Source organism: Equus przewalskii, chromosome 10 (genome assembly GCF_037783145.1).
Source record: "Equus przewalskii isolate Varuska chromosome 10, EquPr2, whole genome shotgun sequence".
Taxonomy (NCBI): domain Eukaryota; kingdom Metazoa; phylum Chordata; class Mammalia; order Perissodactyla; family Equidae; genus Equus; species Equus przewalskii.
The window spans coordinates 30,848,860-30,873,589 of NC_091840.1; the positions used below are offsets into that span (position 1 = coordinate 30,848,860).

General features: G+C 38.0%; 1 protein-coding gene across 5 annotated transcripts in view; it reads left to right on the top strand.

The window, feature by feature from the left end:
• The window catches only part of ANKFN1 (ankyrin repeat and fibronectin type III domain containing 1), a 371,664-nt gene that overhangs the window by 248,349 nt on the left and 98,585 nt on the right, over window positions 1–24,730 (top strand). For all 5 annotated transcript variants that reach the window (XM_070560769.1, XM_070560770.1, XM_008519821.2 and 2 more), the window contains exons 6-7: window positions 1,326–1,520; window positions 3,546–3,659. In XM_070560769.1, the coding sequence (XP_070416870.1) occupies window positions 1,326–1,520; window positions 3,546–3,659 (309 nt within the window). The remainder of the gene's footprint in view (window positions 1–1,325; window positions 1,521–3,545; window positions 3,660–24,730) is intronic.

Below are 24,730 nucleotides of genomic sequence, written 5' to 3' on the forward strand. Positions count from 1 at the left end.
CTCAACTAATTTTTCATTGACTTCATCTGTAAATAAATTTAGACTGATGGTGAGCAGGGGCAATAATAAATTAGTATTCATTTCCTGTAATTAATGCAAACATGCTTATGAACACAGAGAATATGAATCTATAACCACCTAATTTCCATTTCAAAATACACATAACAACCTTTCACTTGAATTATCTTCACAATATTTTCCCCCTTAATTAGAAGAATGAAATGGTTGGGTTTCTTTCCCACCCACCAGGGGGAAATATTGTTTTGGTCACAAAGAGTGTCAAACACATGTTGGCGACAGATCTGCAAAGGCTGTCTTCTCCTCTTTATCACTAACCAGGAAGGGCTCCTCCAAAGGGACTAAGTGACCTCCTAGGCAGGGCTTTACATGCGTAAGAGCCACGAGTAAACCCAAGTAGTAGCCTCCCAACCCGACACAAGAATGTGAAACTTTCTATCATTGACACCTATGTTCACTCACACAAGGGGAGGTTGGGTAAACAACATGATGTGAATCAAATAAAGACTATCATGCACTGAGTAAAACGGAAATATCAGGCTGTATCACCTCTCTCAGCAAGAGGAGTTAGGAGAACTTGCTCTCTGGGGCCTGGGCATCCCTGGAGATCATTTCTACAATCAGACCACAATCAAAGAGCAAAGTGACCAAAGATCAATGTCTGATCACAGAGAAGTCATCTGGCCATCAGAACGTATTACTCCACTATGGCAGCAGTAGTGGAACACTTTGTTAGCAATAAATAAACTGATTAATAATAACAGATTTATGCCACTAAGACACACATACAAAAATGTCTATGAGCTGGGCAAAATGTGATAAGAGCAGAAAATCTGAATCAGGTTCTACCAAAAAAAGAGAAAAAATGTCCAGACAAATTTGGCAGAATGCAACCTGCTTCATGGATGTCTTTTCCTAGGGCCTTTCTAGCCCTACAGAGCTTTTGACTCTAAGTTTTAGTCCTTCTAAAGACCATGGAAACAAATGTGTGCAATCTGGATTAGAAGTGGTCCTCAAGGGTACATGATAGTGGAATTCTAATTAACTGTGCTACGTAGCCATTTCAGGTGCACATGACAAGAGGGCCAGAGGGCAAAGGGAGTATCTTAAATTGATGGATTTACCATTTAATCTAGCTATAAATGTCACTAATTAGACCTTATCATAACAAGATAGTTAATAAGGAACATAGATCCCACTTTACCAAGGCATTTAAAAAAAATCCATAGTAGACTCTTAGATACCCTGCCAATGAAGCAGCATTACCCCATAAGGAAAAAGGAGTCACCCCATTTCTTTCCCTTCAGTTGTCAGCCTAGAAAGCCGAGCGATGCACCTCAACACACTGGTGCAGGAAGCCCAGGAGAGGGTGAGTGAACTGTCTGCTCAGGTGGAGAATGAAGGATTCAGTCTGGACAACACAGAGAAAGAGAAACAGCTGAAAGCTTGGGAGTGGAGGTATCGACTCTACAAACGCATGAAAACGGGCTTCGAACATGCCAGTGAGTATAAGCAGAGGACTTGTACATTTAACTAGGAGTGAGGTTAGTTTGAGACAGCCAGGCCTTCTTTTATTGATTTTTTGCAACTCTACAGGGTCATGGATGGACGTTGTCAGCCTATTTGGAGCAAGGACTCCAGGAGGCTGTAAAAGGATCTTTTGTCTTGCTTGATTTTCTGGCTCTTGATAGTTTCTCTGACCACAGCCTCCCTCAGTGCTGCTGGCCTCCCTCCACCATGTCACATTCATCTAGCACTTTCCACCCGCTACGTCCTAATGCCTAATGACCCGGATGGTCTGATGCCCTAAGTGGCTATATTTTGGGATGTGGAGGTGGAAAAACATTTGTTTACCTATTTGTCCAGTTTCTGCTTCAAGCCCAAGTTTAACTTGTTTTCAACTTTCTACTGCATTTTTTATATAGAGCTTAAATAAACTGACTTTCAGTTAATAAAGGCAACAGAGAAGGACAGTCAGTCAACCCCAGAATTATGCTTTTGTCTACACTTCCATTCTCTTTACCAATTTTTTTGTTAGTTTAAGAAAAGTCTTTTTTTCTTTGAGGAAGATTAGCCCTGAGCTAACATCTGCCACCAATCCTCCTCTTTTTTGCTGAGGAAGACTGGCCCTGAGCTAACATCCGTGCCCATCTTCCTCTACTTTATATGTGGGACGCCTACCACAGCATCGCTTGCCAAGTGGTGCCATGTTTCCACCCAGGATCTCAATCAGCGAACCCCGGGCCACCAAAGCGGAACATGCGAACTTAACCGCTGCACCACCGGGCCAGCCCCCGTAAGCAAAGTATTATTTCTGGATAATACTCATTAGCACTGGAAGGTACTGCTTAGTGCAACCACTAATATAAAAAATATATAAAATTCAAACACTTGTGAAATATTAAAATCTTATTCCAAAGGGAGATCTCATTTAAACAACAACAAAAAATTAGACTTGAAAATTTAAATATAAGAGAAAGATCAGTTCACTAGTTTGGAAATTATCTGCCTCCACTTTGTGATACAGATAAAGACCAAAGGCAGTGAGAGTCTTGTTGAAGTAGTACCGTATACTAAGTACCAAATCTAGGTCTAATCCTTTCCCTTGAAGCAAATAGCTTAGGCAACATTAATGAAAGGTTGCTTTCAATATTAACAATCTCTTCAGCAATGCTGATATATATTTTTTAAGACATTCAGCAATTGTTTTAACAAATGCACTTACTATTGTCCCTCATCTAGGATAGATTAATACTAGAAGCAGTCATATTTTTAGACTTGATGCCATTTTTTTTTTTTTTTTTTGGTAATTTTCAAAATTACAAAACTCTTTCTGGGTGTTAAGGAATACCTAAAACCATCACGAGTCCTTTAAAACCTGAGGTTAGTGGGCATGACATTTGCCCATGAATTCTTTCTCAGAAAATACTACTTGATGTAATAAGAGGCAGAATGAGAGCAAGGTGCGTTGGCATTCTATACTGGCAAGAGCCCAGAATCAGGCATGTAAAGCCATGGGCTTTCATCCTAGCTATGTGTCTTCACCGTGTCCTTGAACAAATAATTTGGCCTCTTTGAACTATAGTTTCCTTATCCTAAAAGTGAGGATGCTATATTTGCCCTTTCTACCCAACAGGGTTGCAAAAAGGCTCCAGTGAAATGTTTTACATGAAAGTACTTCATGAAATGTAACAGTTTCTATCTACAACACTGGTTCCTGCTAATGCTTTCTGGCCTCCTCTCCACTGGTCCAGCCCAATCTCCTATTGTGTTTCCAGAATACTTCAGGAAGGTTTAACTGGTATTATTTACCCCTTGGAAGATGTTCTAATCTTAAATAAGACCACGATGGCAACAAATAAAGGCCATTGAGACTTCTAATGAAAATGTTCAAAAGCAAAAGCTATTAGGCTCTACAAACAAATGTTTCCATAGTGTGTGTTTCAGGGTATCCTTTGAAGAGGCAGGAACATTGTTTGAAAAGGATTTGCTATGTTAAGATCCTTGTGTTTTTCCTTCTGTCCCAGGAGCCCCCGAGGTGCCAACCAATGCCTGTCTCATGGTAACCAGCAGCACATCACTCACTGTCAGCTTTCAAGAGCCTCTTAGTGTCAACGCAGCTGTAGTAACCAGATATAAAGGTACTGGACTCCAGATATTTTTTCATTGCTCCTTCTTAAAAAACAAGCCATTGTCTAGGGATCAACTATGCATTTTTTATGTTTGTTTTTCCTGCTGATAGGATTTTTTCCATCCCATTTACTTTTGGAGTTGAAATATTTCCATAGGCATTCATGTAGTGAGCAATAAGGTGACAGAATAAGTCTAGAAAGGATGAACCTCAAGACCAGGCTGTCATTCCAAGCCTCTCAATTAATATTAATATTCCATTCCTGTTTGCAGAGGGTCTGCTCATGCATATCATAGGATTGGGGACAGGACTGAGTAAAACACACAAAGATTAGCCTTGAAAAGAAAGAGGAATGGTGAAATGATAGGATCAGAAAGGTTCCAGGGTGGAGGTGGGATTTGAGCCTAACTTTCAGCAATGGCTAGGATTTGAACTGGGCTGGGGGCGGTGGGGAGTAAGCTCCACGTGGGCAGAACCATGAGCACAGGTGTAAAAGCAAGGACATGCTGGGACAAGTAAGGAGAACAAGGGAACATGTAGAAGGAATAAAAAAGAACGTGGCTCCCCGAGAGGAAAGGGTTCATGAGAAGGTTCAGTGAAATGTAAGATTAGAGAGTGAAACTAGGGTCAGGAGGTAGGGGTAGAATAGGCTTAAAATCAAGGTTAAGGAGTTTAGACTTTCTTTGATGAACTTTGCAGACCACTGAATATGACAGGGACAAGATCAGAGAGAGACTTTTGAAAGATTAATTGGCAATACTGTGTATGATGTATTGGAAGAGATATAGATTTAGAATAAGGAAATGACTTAGGAAGCCATTCAGGAGAGAGATCGTGACAACCTGACCTGGCTGCCATAGCAGCACTGGGAAAGGAGAGAGAGAGCCTGGAGAAGAAAGATATTACAAAGATATTATGATGATAACAGCCAAAGTTTATGTAGTGCCTACTACATGCCAGGCACTGTTTAAGCCTTTATATGTATTAACTCTGTTTAATCTTCACAACAACCCTATGAGGTACGTTCCATTATGATTCCCACTTTGCAGATGAGAAAACTGAGGCAGTGAGGCTAAGGAACTTGCCTAGAGGCTCACAGCAGATCCAGAAGTATCACTTATGTTGACTCTCGAATATGTTGGACAAAAAAAGAAAAAAAATCTATTTTCCTGATTCAGGAGGACATATGGAAATACACTGAACAGTCCTAAAACCTGGTAAAGTTCTCCATGCAGATTCCAAGATACCAGGTCACAAGGCAGAATTTCTGTGTTCAGGTCACTACTGCTCCCTTGGGCCACAAAAAATGTCCAAGTAGCATGTGTGCTTCCCTTCTCCTTCCCAGGACCTATCCCAGGAGAACTTCCCATGTCTGCAAACATTACTCTGCCCACACCCTGTAGCTTGGAACTTTCCAGATAATTCCACTCTGTTTGTAACACCTTAGGTAAGACAGCTTTGAATTGGTTATCGCTTTGGGTGTTCTGTACCGGTCTAAGAAAAGGCAGCCTTAGGATATTACCAACAGCGGATAAATGAAGCCACATAGAAAGGCGTCCCACAGCCATCCTTTGATACAATTCTGATACTTTCTCTTGGTTGTTTCATCTGCCAAGACATCCTGAAATTCAGAGCAAGCGTGTGCAGGCAATGTCAGACATGGGCATTTTCCTTTCTTTCTGCCTCTCTCCAGCTCAGGGTTTTAATGAAGGGTTACATCAATGCTGCCCAACTTGACATTTTCTTCTTACATTTGATTACTGAGCTACCAGGAGCTAATTTATCCAGACTGTCAGCTATTTAATGCTTGACCATAATGCCAGCAAATTCTATCAGCATTCACATATTAACACGTCTCATCTCAGGAGACTTGCATTTGGTCGAGGTTGAAATGAAAGGTCACAAGTGGGTTTTGTTAGTGACTGGAGAGGATTAATTAAGCATTATAAATAGAATTGTCTGTTGCATTATGGAGTAGGTTTCTTTGTGCTAATTTATAAGGTCATAAATTGAGTCCTTAACCTGACCACTCTCAAGGGTTATTTAAAACAGCTGGCAGCCTACTGTACCCAGAGACAGCACGACAGTTTTTAATTCAGGGTTAAAGTAATTATTTAATTATGGAAATACTAGTAAAATGACCCTGACACAAGGCTAATTACTTAGTTTGCTTTAAAAAACAAGAAGAAACAATTGAGAAATCCACAGAATGAAATGGCAATTATCTAATTGGTTAGAGGGAAGGCTTAACCCTGCAGTATGTAGGGTTTGGCAAAAATATCTCACAATCTTCTCCAGAATTTCTGGGTTCAGCAAAACCTCAAGCCTACTTTGACAACTAGATGTTTTCCCCATTCATCCTTAAGCTGGTGTTTGAAAGAAAATCTGAATCCTGTTTCTCACTTGCTTACAATCAACCCATCAACATGTTTTTTTTAAGAGTTCATTGATAGCCAGAAATCTCTTAAAGAGTATCTCTTATAAGCCTTCTTCAGACCCTGGGGGCCATGCACCAGGCCAATTGCCATCAAAAAGTGGAGATTAAAGGCATCAATTTCAGCTTAAAACCCAGGAAATAGTTTTGAGTGAGACCCACTGAATTTTTCTGCCTGCAGCTCCCCTGAATGCCAGAAAATGGGGCTAAGAGAGCTACTGTCTGTTTGTAGGTGTTTTCTCCTTGGATTCAAAGAGCTCTTGCATCTTTTGGTCCCACCTCCCCAATTTTCATAAGTTACAGAGCAAAATGAGTTATTTTAGATGTTCTGATGCTTTGGACAATTGCCAGAACTTTGTTTCACATTTTCTCTTCATTGCCTTGGGTAACCTGCGTGGAGCTCTCATTTGTAGGGGATATGTCATTTCAGAAAATATTTTCAAAAGTGATTTGCTGCTCTTTGCAGGCTTAGGGGTGGATAGGAAGGTATCCTCTAACAGGTGCAATGCAGCATCTGTGTTCTATCCACAGGATGAACTATTTTCTGGCTAGCTTTTTAAAAAAGTGAGCCTTGAAGTGGTCACACTTTGGGGTCTGCCAATTATAAGATGCTGCAGTAGTTGCCTCAGTGCATGTGGGAGGTAGCCTGGTTTGGATGGTACCCTTCCCCAACTCTCTTCCCATCTTGTTCCCTAACAGATTAGAAACCACCACCCTAATTCCTCCCTACAAAGGCTTGTAATAGCAAATTATTTAACTGCTCTTCATTTGATGGCATTTAAAAATTAAAAATAAAAAAGGATTTTTCCTTGCAGAGATTGCCAGAACCTTTCAGGAGCTAGTAGTCTATCTGTTTCTGCAAAGGCCAGGCCAGTGCTTCTGCCAACCACCACCTCCAGTTTCTTTCTCAGAAGGAGAGGAAGCCAAAGAATTCCAGGGAGATGTCTGGGGGCATTGTAGCTTCTAGGAAGGAGAGTCCACCATTTTCACATTAAAACTCTCGGGGTCGGTAATTTATAATGATAGTGTGAACTTGATCACTTGAGCCATCCTGTCACAAGACTTTAAAAAAACCTGACTTCATGGGGCTTGGGTGCATATTACTTAGTAATCTACATTATTTTTACCCCTCCTATTGTTTTTGTCCTCTTACACTTGCAGTTGGAAAGATATTTGTCTACTAAGAAAAATGTATTGTATTAGAGAATATCATTATTTTCCATGTTTAATTAATTGAAGAATTAATCTGATCATAAGTATGAGGTGGCTACCATCAATACTAGATTGAAGTGATAGAATTCCATGAAACAAAAAGATTTGTAACTATTTAGCTGGTTTGGACAGGAGTGAAGCCAAAAGTTTGTAAGGAGAGCAACTAGAAGAGGCAGAAAGTGTTATGTCCAGAGGATATGAAACTCAGTGGATTAACAGTTTTTGCATGCAAGTGAAAATGCAGAAGCGAGTTGAGTGACTAAATGTATAGTGGGGATAAACAGCAGGTCCAGTGAGAGTAACAGAATGACAGTACTACTCAAGAGTCATTTCTTCTAAGCTGCTACAGCCTTTGTATCCTCAGTCCTCTCTGATTCCTCCACTAGTTGCTGAGTGGTCAGGATCCAGCCAGTTTATTCTCCAACCATCTTGTGAACCACCTTTTAAAACCTTTCTCCAATAAGATACATTCTAAAACACAGCTATTTTGAATTTTCCTCATTTAGAAAATTTTTAACCCTCCAACAATACAGTACACGGTTATATAAAAGAAAAAGTCAAGATTTACCCTTCTCTCAATGTCACATGCCTATCACTAAGTTAATCTGTTATGAGTTTAATCTATGTCCTTACAAATCCTTTCCTAATATATACATACAGGTTTCCCTCACTATCCAAAAGTAGAGCATTCCTACGAAACATTTTGTAAGCCGAAATAGCATAAGGGGAAAAAGCAATTACCATTCATTTATATGGGAAAAATTTTTGAGCATTTCCAGACCCAAAAAATAACCTACCAAATCATACCAAATAACACATAAAACCTAAAATAACACTAACATATAGTAAAAGCAGGAATGATATAAATACACAGTCTATATAAAGTAGAAACAGTCTATGTGCAGTGTAGTTTCACTCACCAGAATCAGGAAGGCAGCAAGCAACCTGGAAGGCTGAGAGGTGGTGGTGGTGATGATGGTGTGTTAAGCTGAGGCCTCAGAGGTTGGGGTGATGGGAGGTACAGGAGACAGGTGTAGGCGAGAGAGGAAGAGGGTCATCTGTTAACATCTCCTCATTGCCTGACTCCATCAGGGTGAGCAGAGAAAGTCTACACTTTCTTCTGTCTGCCTGCCTCGATGTTGAAGATGGAGGTTCATCGTCTGTTGTGGTTGATGTGGAAGGTTTGAAACATGACAGTATGTTTGACTGCTTAGCCTCTGTAATGGCTCACTGCAAAACAAATGCTGAACACTATTTTCCCTTTTCGCCTTTTTTCGTAAAAGCAAAAATCCTCAAGATTTCACTCAGCGAAAATAGGTATAACATAGGTCTTTCATAAAAGTGAAGTGGTGTAAAGCAAACTTTTTGATTGTGGGGGAAACCTGTACTTGTATATACACACAGATGTATAGTTTTATTTGTGTGCTCTAATATAAGTACTATCACACTATTTGTCTGATCCTACCACTAGACTGTTTTTTCAATTGAGCAATATATCATATACATCTTTCTATATCGGTGTGTTTGGATCTTCATTCTTTTTGTTGTATAGTATTCCTATTCCCTAGCTAGAGGTGCCATAATTTATTTAATCATTCTCCCACTAACAGACATACATTGTTTCAATATTCTCCCTATTATATAATGCTGCAATCCTTCTATGTGTCTCCATTTTACCTGTGAGAATATTTTATTCTAGGATTGTTAACTAGAAGAGGAAAGGTTTGTGCACTCACATATTCTGTCTCACTATCTGTTTACACTTGTGCTAATCACATGTAGTAAGCTTATAGTATATTTTAACACCTGGTAGGGCAAGTCCCTCCCTGTGGTAAACTTTTTCAAAATGTCTGTTATTTGCAGACGTGTTCTCTTCTAAAAAAATTTCAGAATTGGCTTGTCAAGTTTAATTTTTAAAATCTTATTGGGCTAGTATCATACTGCTAAATTAATATGGAGAGACCTCCCATCTATGACATATCTTCCTAATCAGGTAGAATTTTATTTATTCAGGAGAGTTTAATAATTTTCTTTATATGGGTCTTCTATGTTAAGTTTCATGCTTGATATATTTCACAGTTTTTGTGACTATGATGAATGAACTCTCTTTTCAAGATCTTCTCTAATTGGCTATTGTGGGACAGTAGAAGAGCTATTACTAATTTTAAAAAAATCTTTAATTGGCTGCTCTACTGAACTCCCTCTTAGTAACAGTTTTGGGTTTTATTCAGTAGATTGTCTTGCATCTCATGAATTTTGTTTTTATATCATCTTTAACTAAAGATCATTTTGTTCCTTCCTTTCTAATACTTTTCATTCTTTTTCTGATCTTACTTTATTAATTAGAATCGATGTGAATTCTAGTTCCCACTACTTATGAACAGTAACTGAGATAGTATGTATCCTCTCTCTTACCTGCTTTTGTCAACATGCATCTAATTTTTACCATGAAGTATGATGTCTACCGTAGTTTTATGGCAGATACCTTTTACCAAATTAAGGAAGCTTCATTTGGATTATGATTATTTATACAGTGTTGAACACAATTTTTAAATCTCCTCTGTGATTATAACCCCTTTAGTATTTCAAAAGTCATGTTTCTGTGCCCTTTCTTTTAGAATGGTTGAATATTTGCCTATTTTATTGGTTTGTTTGAAGAATTAACTTTTTTGATTCATAAAACATTTCTTGCTTATTTTCTATTTTATTAATTTCTGGCTTTAGCTTTGCCAATTCCTACTACTTGCTGTGGGTTTACTTTGTTGTTTCTTTTCTAGTTGTGTTTTTAATTTGAAAACTTAATTTACTTGTTCCTTTATTTTTCTCGTTTTCTAATCCATGGATTTAAGGCTACAAATTTTCCCGACTCATGTTTCGTCTGTATCCAAAAAGCTTAAAATGTGGTACTATAATTATCATTTGTTTATAAATAATTTGTAATTTGTTTCATTTCCACTTTAACCAGAGTTTTCAGTCGAGTCACGTTAGACTTCTGAGTGGCCTTTTTTTTTGCTATATTTTTATTGTTAATTTCTAATTTTACTATATTATATTAAGAAATTTTAAAATGTGGACTGTATCCTGTTGAGAGTTTTTAAAAATTCTTACTTGTGGCTAACCGACGAATCAGTTGTATACGTACCATACTTGGTGTTTGAAAAGAATGTGAAAACTCCACTAGGTATAAAGTGTGAATACGTATGTGTGTTGTTTAAATCCCTGTTCTTTTCTAAAGTATTTGTCCCTTTGATCTTCAGTCTCTCAGAAGCTGCTTTATTTGTCTTGCTTAATACTGTTTGCCTGAGTTTCTATTTTGTTTGTAATTAACACTGCTTTCCATGTTTCCATTTGCCTGCTGTCTTTTCTATCTTTTTACTTTTATCCTTTCCATGACATTTGAAATACATTTGTCTCTTGTAAAGAGTATATATATAGTTAAATTTATTTACTCAGTCTGAGAGTCTGTCTCTTTTTTATATACTTTTTAATTTTTTTTGTCCAAAGTGATATAAGAATGAGATTAAAAAACAAATTTGTACTGAAAGGCTTATAATGAAAAAACAACAGTTATTTACTCCATTCCTCCCACCCTTCTTCTCCTCATAGCCAGACTCTTTGAACTCCTTTTGTTCTCATAGTTACCTGTCTACTTTAATTAATATGCTCCTATGGCTGTTTCTTGACTTATAAATTGCAGGTCTTGTTCACGCAATTATAACCATAACAGAAAAGAATTTAATTCTTTCATAATATGACACTCATCTCCACTCCCTTATTCTCTCAATATAATTATATTTCCATTTTTAGTTAAGTCAACAATGTTTATATGTTACGACCGTGTAAGTTTTTGACATTGCAAAGTTAAGTAGTGTACTATGATCACATTTCCTTTCCTATGTATTTTCCTCAAATCTCTAATTACCTTTTTCTCTTTCCTACCGTACTTGCCATTATCATATTGAAAATTCTTTTCAAATGATCTGTTCAGAGTAGTGCCTATTTCCCCAAAAGAAGTACCTATTTTCCCTCCCAGAGTATTCCCTCCTCATGTTCCACTGCATAATAAGAATTCATTAGGTTTGCATTAGGGAAATTCAAATTAAAACCAAAATGAAATTATTACTACATGCCTATCACAGTAGCAAAAAAATTTTAAATAGTGACAACACAAAATGATGAGGATGCAGAAAAATCAGATCACTCATTGCTGGTGGGAACGTAAAATGATACAGGCACTCTGAAAAACAGTTTTGCAATTTCTTGAAAAACTAAACATGCAACTACCATACATCCTACCAATTGCACTACTGGGCATTTATCCCAGAAAAATGAAAACTTATGTTCATATAAAAACCTGTACACAAATCTTTATAACAGCTTTATTTGTCATAACCACAAACTGGAAATAATTCAGATGTCCTTCAGTTGGTGAATGGTTAAACAAACTAAGGTACATTCATACCATGGAATACCACTCAGCAATAGAAAGGAACAAATTACTGATAGACGTAACAATCTGGAAGAATCTCCACAGAATTATGCTGAGTGAAAAAGTCAATCCAAAAAAGACTACAGGGTGTATTGTTCCATATACAACACTCTTGAAATAACAAAATTATAGAAATATAGAACAGATTAGTGGTTGCTAGGGATTAAGGAGGAAATGAGGAGGAGGGAAATGGGTGTGTATAAGGTCACTTTTTTGTTTTCTAGCTAATGGGTATATTTTAAGATACCTTGTTTATCTTTTATAGGATTTAGAGAGAAAAAGGGTAGGCAGGCATGTGTGTCAGTTTGGCATCTTGATCCAATCTCCAAGTCACTTCTTTTTACTCAGACTGTATGCTCAGTAAACATGACCTAAAACTAACATTAGCCTAAGCCAACATACTTATGAAAGCATATCTGCTGTTTCAAAAAATCACGTAAGTTACCTAGGGACAAACCTGAAACTGGGTTTTTATATCAGCTGATGAAGCATTATTCCTGACACTGATTTTTTTTTTCTTTTTCTTTTTATATTTGGGAAATCACAGCTCTGTAGAGAAATAAAGAGTTTTGGGAATATGCGAGTTTTCTGCCTTCAAGGTATGAATTCCTTGAAGGCAGAAATCTTGTCTTTTTCGTTTTTCCTCTCACCTTCTACATTCCAGTAGCACTGGCCTACTTTCTGTTCTTAAAACATTTCTGCTACCACAGGACCTTTGCACATGGTGACCCCTCTTCCTAGAACACTGCCCCTCCCATTCCTGCCCACTGATTGTTCACGTCTCTATTAAAAGTCATTTCTTCAGAGATTCATTTTTGAAGCATTTAATATTAATCAGGCCTATTTTAAATTCTATCATGCCTTTCACCTTTTCTTCAAAGTAGTGTTCACAGCTTGCAAACATCTATTTATTTCTGTGGTATATTTTTAAGCTTAGATTTCTGTATTATAGAACTTCCTAGAGTCTTTAATATTTAATATATCTAATAAATTATCTCCCAAATTTAATTTGACCATCACTGGATGTTTCACGGGAATAATGTTTCAAGGAGCCCTGAGAATATTTAGAACAGGAATTCTCAAACTAAGATGCACATTAGAATCACCTTAGGATCCATGCGAGGGCCCCTCCCAAGACCGATCAAATCTGAGCTTTTGCAGAGTAGGGACCCAAGCACAGATATTTTTCAAGAGGTCCTAGGTGGTTCTAATGTGCAGCTAGGCTGTGAATGTGCAGTCAAGTTTGTAATATCTGTCCTTCCCATCAGACTGCAAGCCACAGGGGAGCAGGGACTTTTTGTTTATCTCTGTGTTCCTCATACTTGGCACAGGGCTCAACATATATATAGTAGGTACTCAGTTAATTCATCGTGAGTCACAATGAACACAGTAAACACAGTCCCCTCGTTTAAGGGGTTAGAGGTTACTGGGGAAAATAGAACTGACCAACGTAAGAATTCACTTCATAGTATATGAAAATAAGGCCTGTCATTGACCCAAAGTGTTGAGGCTGGAGTTCTTAACCGGCTTTGTCCAACACCCTCTTTTACTGAGCCTCACCTCTCATCCCTTTCCTTCATACGGAGGCCACAGTTCTCTTCTCAGACCCTCTCCCCTCGCCTTCAGTTTCATCCTTCTGCACTATGGTGGCTCCCCCAAGCTCGCTGTCTTCAACACACTTGCCACTGGAAAGTTTCTGCAAAGGTGATCGCATCAGTACTGAGTAGAGCTGCTTATTTCTCCCTCCTCCCCCTCACATACCCCCTCCAGAACTTTGGAGCCATGGAAGCCTCTTGGCGGAGAGGGAGGCACACGAGGCAGCTCTTTATTGCCATGCAACTGTGAGATTCCTCCCCACACTTCCTCTTAGGGAAAAGTCAGCCTGCCAATCGAGATTTAACAGTGGAGCCCTGCAGGGTGATGTGCCAAGCACTGCCTCTCCTGTCCCCTCCGACCAGCCCCATCACCACTTTCCACCCCCATCCCCACCACCGGACTGAACAAACTGTATCACTTACCCCCTGGGAGCCTGGCAGTTGCTGAGCCCAGACACCACAGAGGCTGGTGAGCTTCCAGTGGCCACAGAGGCAGGTCTCCACTCAAGGCACAGCTCTGTCCATGACTCCCCAACTGGGCATACAGCTGGAACTTCAGATGATGAGCCACTTTCTGAGCCACTACCTCCCCACAGAGATTTTTCTCTTGATTCTTTTTTGGCCAGACCCCTTTGCAGCATTATAGTTTGTCAATAGCCCGCGACTGCTTTCTAGAATTTCTCTCCAGGAGAAAGTGTGTTTTTCTAAGAAATAGGTGTTCTAGCCTGAAGCCTAATTTCATGTGAGGGCTCAAAAATGAAACAAAAATAATCACCCTCAAGTCTGGAAGCTGAGGGGCCTCTCCACGCCATGAAGAGTGCTTCCTTTTGGGAGGTAGGAGGCAGGGGTGGTCCTGTGTGCTTCTTAAATAAAATTTTTCCAATTACAAAAATAATGTATGCTCCTTATATCAGCCAAGGTCCCAGCAGAAAACAGAAGCACACACAGCTTGAAATTTGAAAAAATTTTAATGAAGGGAATTATTTACAAAGAGGTGAGCAGTGTTCATGAATGGACAAGGAATAACAAGGCACACAGGACTAGCAACACTGGGAAGCTTTTATCATCCTATTCTTGAAGGAGAGAGGGGAAAAGCTGGGGCAGGGGCACCAGTTAGGCGCTGCTGTGTGAAAGGACACACCACTGCCAGACTGGGGCCCTGGGTGAACTAGAAGCCGGAGGGCAAAGGGCCCGGTGATGCAGTCCACAGGGGTCAGCTTCCTGGAGACAGAAAGCAGGACAGTAAAGGTCAAAGGTTTTTCTGGGGTGAAAAGAGGGTGAGGGATAAATGGAAAAAACAGTGTAATAATTATAGAATATTACAAGGAACAGAAATTTTAAATGAAGAAACAAATCACTCAGTCTTAATCCTACGTCTCAAAGAAATCTACTCCTTGAAGGAACTTCCCGTATTTTTTGATGTATCCATAATAAAGTTAAGATCATATATTTAATAATAATGGTGAACATTTGCCAAGCCCATACCATGTGCCAGGCAGTGAGTCAAGGCTTTAAAAACATTGCTTCTTCTAAATCTCACAGAGCCCTATGCAATAGGTATAATTATTATCCTCTCCTCATGAATGAGGAGCCTAAGACAAAGAAAGAAACTTGCTGAAGGTCCTACAGCCATGCAGAGTCCAATTTAACCTCACTCAGTGATCCCAGAGCCTCTACACTTAACGACTATGCTGTACTGCCTTCTTTTCCACTTCACATCCCCATGTTATTACTTTTGTTTTGAAGCATTGTTTTAATCCATACATAGCATTACATGGAATACATCAATATGCATTTTACTCTTTCTCGATTGTTGGCTATTCAAGTTGCTTCTGATTGTTTCCCTATTATAGATGCTGCTGCCATGAACATCTGTGTATTTAGAGTTTTTCCTGCATTTTGGAATATTTCTTTAAAGGAGAGTTCTACTAGTTTTTTCCCCCACTTTAAAATCTGTCTTGATTTTCCTATCATTTCAAGTCACATAGTCGTAAATAGCTAAATGTGGACTTAGGAAATAATATTAAAACTCTCCAATTCTATCACTCCACTCCACCCCCAAAGAAGAGAAAAATAAAATTAAGAAAAATGGAGGGAAACGTAAAGAGTCAACTAGCTCTAACTTTAATGAGAAATGACTCTTAAATAGGCTGAAGATCCATCACCCCTACCAAACCCTCCTGGCCCAGTTATTAAATGGGAGCACATCCACGAATGACGAGTGCAGGACACACAAGAAATGCTGCACACACTTTAATAAAATCTAAATAAATGAGGCTGTATCTCTTCTATTCTGATCAACCATTTCCACGTCTGATGAAGTGTGTGCTAAGGAGTACAATGATGGATAGAAACATTTCATCAAAAGAACTTAGGTTAAACTGTTCACTGCCAAAGAAAAGTCCATTGACAAAGGAAGGATTTAGGCTATTCTACAAAGTACTTTAAATTCTAAAAATGTGCACTCACTTTAGAGAATTTCATCCTATTCTTCAGTATAATAATTGATGAACCACTCAAGGAAAATAAGACAAACTATTTTCTAAAAAATACCTAGCTTCATCGGCACGTGTTTGTCAAAATCTTGATTTGTCTGTTCTATATAGTGTGTTGATTATGGCATGGTATAAATTAAGTCAAAGCGCCACGGTCTCCATGGGGACCGGCTCAGTGGCATAGTGGTTAAGTTCGCACACTTCGATTTGGCAGGTTCACAGGTTTGGATCCCAGGTGCGGACCTAGCACCACTCATCAAGCCACACTGTGGTGGCACCCCATATACAATAGAGGAAGATTGGTAGAGATGTTAGCAAAAAGAGGAAGACTGGCAACAGATATTAGCTCAGGGCCAATCTTCCTCACACCCACACACAAAAAAGTGCCATAATCTCCTAGGAGCTCGCGATTTATGAAGGATGGTATCATTGCAAACTTTAGTAGCAGAGCAAGGGTCTGCACTAAGAGGGCATTGTACAGTGGAAGGAGCACTAGCCAGAAAGCCAGGAGGCTATTGTCCTAGTCCTGGTTCTGCTCTAAGGAACTCGGTGACCTTTAGTGAGTCATTCTCCTCTTTGAGTCTTAGTTCCCTCCTCTGAAGAAATGAGGGAATAGGACTAGATCGGTGGTTTTCAAACTGATCCACAGAATCTTAGGTCTCCACAGAAATGCTTCAGGAACAACATGGCAGGGTGGGGGGTGGGAAGTGGGGGGATCAGTGGGAGGTTTCCCAGACTCTACAGTCTAAATAATTAGGGCTTCCTGTTAAATTCTTTTAGAACACCATATAGCTTTCTCTTATAGTCTTTTTCCCATCTTTATCTGTATTTTATTTGCTTGATGTCTGTTTCTCTTTGGAGACTATATTCTCCATAAAGGCAGGGCTGTGCCTATTTAGTCCAGCATTATAAATCCAATGACAAGCACAGTGCCTGGCCCGTGGTACATGATTATTTGTTGTATGAATGAATGAATGAATGAATTCACATCTCTTATTTCTGGCCCTAGAGGTGCTTATAAACACGGAGATGATTAGTTTCAGTAAAGTATACACAATGTTTTCCTCCTTCTCTTCAATATTAAACCAAGTTGAAAGAACTATCTCTAAGTTCTGACTTGGCCCTGACTTCTTAGAAACTATATGACCTTGGGCATAGAGGTCACAACTTCTCGGAGTTTTGGTTCTTTTCTTATAAAATGACTAGGTTAGTGTATGATCTTTCAGGTCTTCTGCTTTAACATGCTATGATTTCCTGGCTTTGTCCCTTCTTCAATCCAAAGAAGGTTAGATAAAGCTGAAGATCCTGCATAGACTTAGAATTCAATGGCATATAGTTAATCTACAGGCATGAAATATCTCTGTGGCGGAGAGAGATATTCAGAGAATATCTAAGACATCTGAGAGGTGTAACCATGAATTGGCAAAGAAAGAACTAAGAGGCAAGTCATCACTCTGCTACCTACGAGCTTTGCTTATGATCTTGGGCAAACATTTCATCTCCTCTGGACTTCAGTATCTTTATGTATAAAATAAGGACTGAAGTGCCTGTCTCAGGTGCCCTGTGAGATGTTATAAGGATCAAAACATATGAGGTAATGTAAATGAAAATACTTTGTAAATTATAATGTGCTATATATATTTAAGATGATACTATCATTATTAGTGTTAGTTAACACAAGGGTCATGATTTTAACACATTATAAAGCCAAAATAATTAAGGAGTGCAATACTGGTATTTAATAGGCCAACAGATTAGAAGGGAAAGTCCATAAGTAGCTTTTTTTTTTTCTGCTATTTCTCCCTGAATCCCCCTGGTACATAGTTTTATATTTTAGTTGTGGGTCCTTTTAGTTGTCACATGTGGGACGCCGCCTCAATGTGGCCTGATGAGGGGTGCCATGTCCACACCCAGGATCCAAACCAGTCAAACCCCAGGCTGCCGAAGTGGAGCGTGTGAACTTAACCACTCGGCCACAGAGCCGGCTCCCCTAAGTAGCTTTAAATGCAAGAATTTAGTATAAGATAAAAGTGGTATTGCCCATCGGTGAGGAAAGATGTACAATTCAGTCAGAAGGCTACCAGATAGAAAACTAAAATGTATTTAGAGTCATGTCTCACAGTTTATTCTAGAATCAATTATAAAGGGATCAGAGATTTCAAAGTAAAAATAAAATAAAATAAAATCATAAAAGTTCTAGAAGAAAACATAGGAGAAATTCTTTATAAGTAGAGTATAAAAGGCCTTTATAACCATGATTCTAAATCTAGAATAAATTCAACCTTATTTTTTAAAACATATCTTCAGCAGAAACAACTATAAGCAACATAACAAAAGACAAAATTTTATAGAATAGGCATAGGCTTATCTTTCTAATGTATAATTAGCTTTTGAAACCTCCAGAAAAATTGAGGGAAAGAGAGTTCATAGAGAAAGAAACACAGATGGCTCCTAAGCATATAAAAAGAAGTTCAAGTTCTCCCATTTTAAGAGAAATGCAACTTTAACCTGAGATATCACTTTTCACCTTTCAGAATGACAAAAACCCAAAAGTTTTAATATACACTGTGTAGATTATAGACTCTAGGGAAAAGTCACTCTCACAGATTGCTGATCAAAGAATAAACTTTTATGATCCTTATGGAGGGCAGTTTGGCAATATCTATCAAAATTACAAATGCAAATAACCTTTGACCTAACAATCCTTATTAGGGGTATTTATCCTACAGATACACTTAGAGATATATAAAATGAAATACACACAAGATTATTCATATCAGCATTGTTTGTAAGAGTAAATTGCATCAATGCAGTTTATAAGAGTAAAATATAGAATATCAACAGCAAACTCATTAAACTGTCATATACAGCAGCTATAAGAAAGAACATAGAATCTCATATGTATCGATACAGAAAGACCTCCAAGATAAATTAATCTTTAAAAAAAGGTTGGAAGAGTACATATGCTACCCTTTGTGTAAAATGGGGGGATCCATATTCATATTTGCTTGAGTATGAATAAAGAAACTCTGGAATGATACATAAGACAGTAAGAACAGTGGATACTTATGGTAGGAGAGCAAATCTGGGAACTGGGAAGATGGCAGACAAGGAATCGAGGAAGACTTATCACTGTTAATACCTTTTGGTCTTTGAACCATGTGGATCTATTTAAAACAACTTTAATAAAAGGTTCAAAAGAAAAAATGAAGTTTGTAGGATATAGAGGAAACAAAGTGAGTCAAGAGAAGAAAAAGCAATGGAATGAGATCTGTCAGGGGAAGACTACTATGAAGGGATAGCCTTTACAGAAAAACTAAGGCCAGATAGAGAGATACTTTTCATTCCATGCCCAGGAGCAGAAAATGCTCAAGAATAAACCTGAAAGAAGAGAGAAAGAGAACAAATTTTTTCCGCAAATTTCCACAGTGTTTTTCCTATACTGACTAAACAGGAGAGAATAATACAGTAAGCCAAAGGCGGCAAATTATTTCAAATCTTTCAGAGAGAAAGAAAGAAATATCTGTTGCTATCATTTCTGTAACTGTAGAGGGAGAATTCCATGGAACAGCCTCCCATAATATACGAAATAACAAAATTCTCCAAAAACGTCTTTTGTAGTGCTTTTTTAAGCTATCAAGAAAGTGAAGAGTCTTAAATGACAAGAGTGTTTACACATTTAATTTTTGTGTAACATTAGAACCATAAAAGCTCTCTCTTTAAGATGGGGAATATGTGACACATGCAGTTAATTTCCACATTAAATTATTGAATGAAAAATACACACATTATCCATTGCAACTCCAGGATTAGGTCAGGTCAAATTTTATTGCTTTTGGCCAAGGGCTTTTGTAAGACTTATAAGCCTAAGAGCAGGTACAGTGTGATCTTTGGTATAAGTTATAGAGTTAAAATGAGGTTCTGAGTGGGAAAATACTTCACATTTCAGAAGTAATTTCATGAAAGTCATCATGAGACTAGCACATCACCATGTTGATTTAACTGGAACTTTATAAGATCATTTTAGCTCTGGTTTCTGAAACTGCCAAGGTTCATGCATCTGCCTGACAATAAATAACCAACCTTTCCTAGATTGATCTGTAATAGATGCTAATTTGAATTACCCCCAAGAAATTTCTGGAATGGGACCAAATAAATATGGCAAAGGAAAAAAAAAGGAGAGGAAATGTGGCTGATTCTCTAGCTCAGGAGTTCCAAAACCAAACACTTGATGGGCTAAAGTTGTCTAATAGTATCTGCCTTCAAACCTGGACATGGGCATTAAATCTGGAAAAAGTTTATTCTATCATAATAAAGAAAATTTACATCTGACAAAAACAGCCTACCAAACAGGGCATTTTTGACAAAGTGCTACCCCTTAGATTGTTTTATGAAAGAAATGTAGAAGTAGTAGCAGTAGTAAGTAGTAAATATTTACTGAGCTCTTACTATGTGCCAAGTTAAATGTTTTCTATGTATTACCTCATTTAATCGTCTCAACAGTCGTATGAGGTAGGATCTATTCTTCTCCTCATTTGTAGATGAGGAAAATTACGAAGTTGCCCAAGTCGTACAGCTAGTAAGTAATGAAGTCAGGATACATATTCCTCCAAATGGCATATCATCTTAGACTTCCATTTATGTTAAAACATATACAGGATTTTATTGTTCTGTAATGGGTTAGAGCTTACTTATGATCAATAGATTCTTTGTATTTGATTATGGCTTCTAAAACATAGACTCGAAGTAAAGGGAATACAACCACTCCCAGCTCAGAACTGCTGAACTATCAGAGGGCTAAAAGTAACACAGAAAATAATTTAGAATACATTCATGAAGAATTTTAGGCTATATTTACTATAGATCATTTCAGCTCCATACATTTATATCAGAAATAAGTTAGACTGGCATAATTTCAAAGGCAGATTGCAACAAAATGTCTAGATGCTTTCTTCAGCGACTGCAATTACTGCAACTATTTTCAATATGAACTTTCTAGAAGAGTATTTTATTAAGCATAAATAGCTACATATTTAAATTTCTTATACTGGTCAGTTAGTTGGCCCATCACAATATCTGAGTGTCTTTATGAAAACTGTCATACATGTTTACAGGAGTTTCATCTCCCTATGTATGTTTGTTAACCATATTTACTTTTGTTTTCTTTGAGACATTCTGGTTAAACCTGGGTTCCTATTAGGAATTAAGAGAGGTATAAATTGCTAGTGGATCAGAATACAGACACCTGTGAAAATGATGGGAGCTTTTAAGTGGGCCCACCAGGAATGCTCTCTTGTATTACCTTAGTGGTGGAGGAAGACAACAATTAGATTCTTTATTCTCAAAAACTACACTCAACTCAACAGATTTTGTGAAAAAGAAATAGAGAAGGGGATCAGAGATACTAAGGTTAGATCACTGGATTACCAAAAGCTTTCATTTCAGTTATCTACTTCAAAAATATATACAGCAGGTAAAAAATAAAGAGAGAACTAAACTACGATATACAGTCTATGGTACTGGCATCCTTCCTGGTTACAAAGGTAACCAGCTCCTGAAAGATCAGCATAGCAGATTCTGTAGAGATGGCTAAACTGATACAAAAACAAAAGCTTCTCCTCCCCCTTCAGACTGGGTTTGACTACAGGAATTAAAAATGACTAATAGCTGGGGGATGGGAGGAAGTCATGAGATCAAGTTACTTAGAAACACAGAAAGGTAAACGGTTTTAAGATTTTTTTTAAAGTCTGCGTCTTACAATTTGTTTCTCCATCCTGTGAGATTCCAAGGAAGCAGCTGGACTGCAATAATTAAATCTCTCACAGGGACAACTTGCACTTTGAAGAAGACAGATTAGATATATTTTTCCCTATTCCTCCTGTTAAATACAACTAAAAACACTAGACACCATATATAGAACAAGCATAAGAAGACTCTGAAAAGTAAAGAAAGAAAGGTAGACTGTCTAGGGACCTCAAGACCCACGAACAACACAGAAATGACTTCCTTGGAAGGTTTTTGGTTTTTGGTGTTTTTTCTTTTTTTTGCCTTATCTATTCAAGACTTGGAGCTGAAGAAGCTGGCAACCCAAAGACACTAATGGTTGCAGAAAAAAAAGCCCAACAAAAGTTCTCTCTCCATCAAAAGGACCAGGAAAGGAGCAGGTCAGCAAGACAGAAAAATTTTAGACAATAATGGCTCCACTCCAGCCAGACACAACATAAAAAAAGCCATGACCCCCATCCCTACCCTTGGCAACAAAGGTCAAGCGGGGAGCCTAGACGTCCCCCATCACTGAACTATAACAAAGTACCCAAATACTTCTACCATAGTGGTGTCAGATAAGGCTAAATAGGAATTTCATCCCCTCTGGCCAGTAACAAAGCCCTGTCTCCTTCCCTACTAGGGTGGAGTCAGAAGGGGTCTAGTGGAGGGTAAGAACATTCACCATTACTAGGTGGTAACAAGGTCACTCTGACCATGGTGTCAGTAGAGACCACATAGGAAGCTGGAACTTCCTCCCTGTCCACCAGTAATAAGGATCCCCCTTCCTCAGGTATCAATGGAGGCCAAGTGGGAAACCTGGATGTCTACCTCCATCTGGCTGTTATAAGGAAGAGCTCCCTACTTCCTCTGCTGGAGTGATGTCAGAGAAAGCCAGCTCAAACAGAGGGTTTAAAACCTATTCAGAGTCCCATCAAATAATATGAAAATGTACAGCTTTCAATTGAAAATCACTCATAAAAGCAAGCACCAGGATGGTCTCGAATGAAAGAAGACAATCAACAGAGGCTAACACCAGGATAACAGAGATGTTGGAATTTTCTGACAAAGAGTCTACAGCAGCCATGATAAAAATGTTCCAAGAAGCAATTACAAACCTGCTTAGAACAAATGAAAAAATAAAAGGCCAAACAAAGTAATAAAAGTCTTAGCAAATAAACAGAAGATATAAAGAAAAACTAAATGCAAACTGTAGTACTGAAAAATCAATAACTGAAATACAAAGCTTGGTGGATATGCTCAACAACAGAACGGAAGGGAGAGAGGGAAAAAATTAGTGAACTGAAAGACAGAACAATAGAAATTAGCCAATTTGAAAAACAGAGAGAAAATAGACTGAAAAACTAAAAAGAATCTTGGGGACTAGTGGGATGATAACAAAAGATGGAACATTCATGCCATTAGAATACCAGAAAGAGAAGAGAAAGGGGGGCAGTGCTGAAAAAGCACTCACGAAATAATGATTGCAAACTTCCCAATTTTGGCAAAAGACAGAAACCTACAGATTCAAGTAGCTAAGAAAACCCCAAAGAGGATCAACCAAAAGAAATCTACACAAAGACACAAAATAGTCAAATTTCTGAAGACTAAAGACAAAAAAAAAATCTGGAAAGCAACAAGAGAAAACATACCTGACTTATAGGAGGAAAACAACTCAAATGACAGTGGATTTCTCTCCCAATTCTCATGGGATTCAGACAGAAGTGGAATAATATTTTCCAAGTGCTGAAAGAAAAGAATTATCAACTCTAAATCCTGTGCAAAATTATCTATCAAAGCATGAGCAAATTTTTTTATAGATATAGACAAACCTTTTTAAAATTTATAGTGAAAAGCAAAGAAACTAAAATAGCTACAATAATTCGAAAAGAGCAGAATGCAGTGTATGTGTCAGGGGTAATTAGCCTACCCAATTCCAAGATCTATTGTATGGCTACTGTAATCAAGAGTGTGTAGTACTGGTGGAAGGACAGACACAAAGAGCAGTGGAACAGAAGAGATCCCAGAATTCGAGCTACAGAAATATGCCCAACTGCTTTTTGACAAATGTGCAAAAGCAATTCAGTGAGGGAAAGATAATCTTTTCAACAAATGGTGCTGGAACAACTGGATATCTAGACGTAGAAAAAAAAAAAAAAAGAACTAATAAGAACCTTTATCCTAAGTTTCAAACCCTGTACAAACATTACTCCAAAGTGAATCACAGACTTAGGGAAGGTCATAGAAAAAATAAACACTATTTAATTTGTTGGCATCACTGATCACTAGCAAGTTTTTCATTTTATTTTTATTTCTGTTACTGTTATGTTGCTTATTTAAAAAATAAATATTTTTTTCAAATCTATAGAAAAAACCCATGAATGGGATGATTTTCATAAGTAATGATTATAAAACTATTTTGAGACTGTCTAAAATTTTAGAGGTTTCCATGGGAAGAATAATTCATTTTCAAGTCTCATTTACTTAAAATGCTGTTCCTAGTGGCATCTGAATAAATCCTGCTCTCTAACTACTCCATGATGAGGAAAGCCCTAGAGAAGTTCATCAGCATCTCTTTAAATGAGATTCAAACAGCCTTCATGAGTTTATTCCTCCTCCATATGGCAAGTTATCCCCAGATAGCGAAGTCATGACCTTAATACTCATATTATGCCTAATTTTTTGCTAAAACATAAGTTTAACAAGGAAGAACAAGTACTATTTTTTAAACACAAGCAATTCCCTTCCTCATTCATTTGAATTGTTCCCAGTTCCTCTACTTGTTAGCTCCATGAACTTGAGCAAGTGCTTAACCCCTCTGGCCTCAGTTTCTTCCTAAAATTAGGAAGGCAATATTTCTGTTGTTTTCAGAGTCATAAAATCAGGAATCTACTAGAATTCTCCAAAGCCCATGCTCTTTCTTTCTCCAAGAACTTAGGCCTTGAGACAGTTTTGTCCAAGCAGAAGGAAGAGCACTTCTTGGAGGCTTCATCTTTCCTACATGACTATTTCCTTGAGTCAGAATATACTCCGTTTGCTTCTTTAGTCAGGGAGAGGGAATGTAATTTCTTGCAAATTCTATTTGAGTGGTTT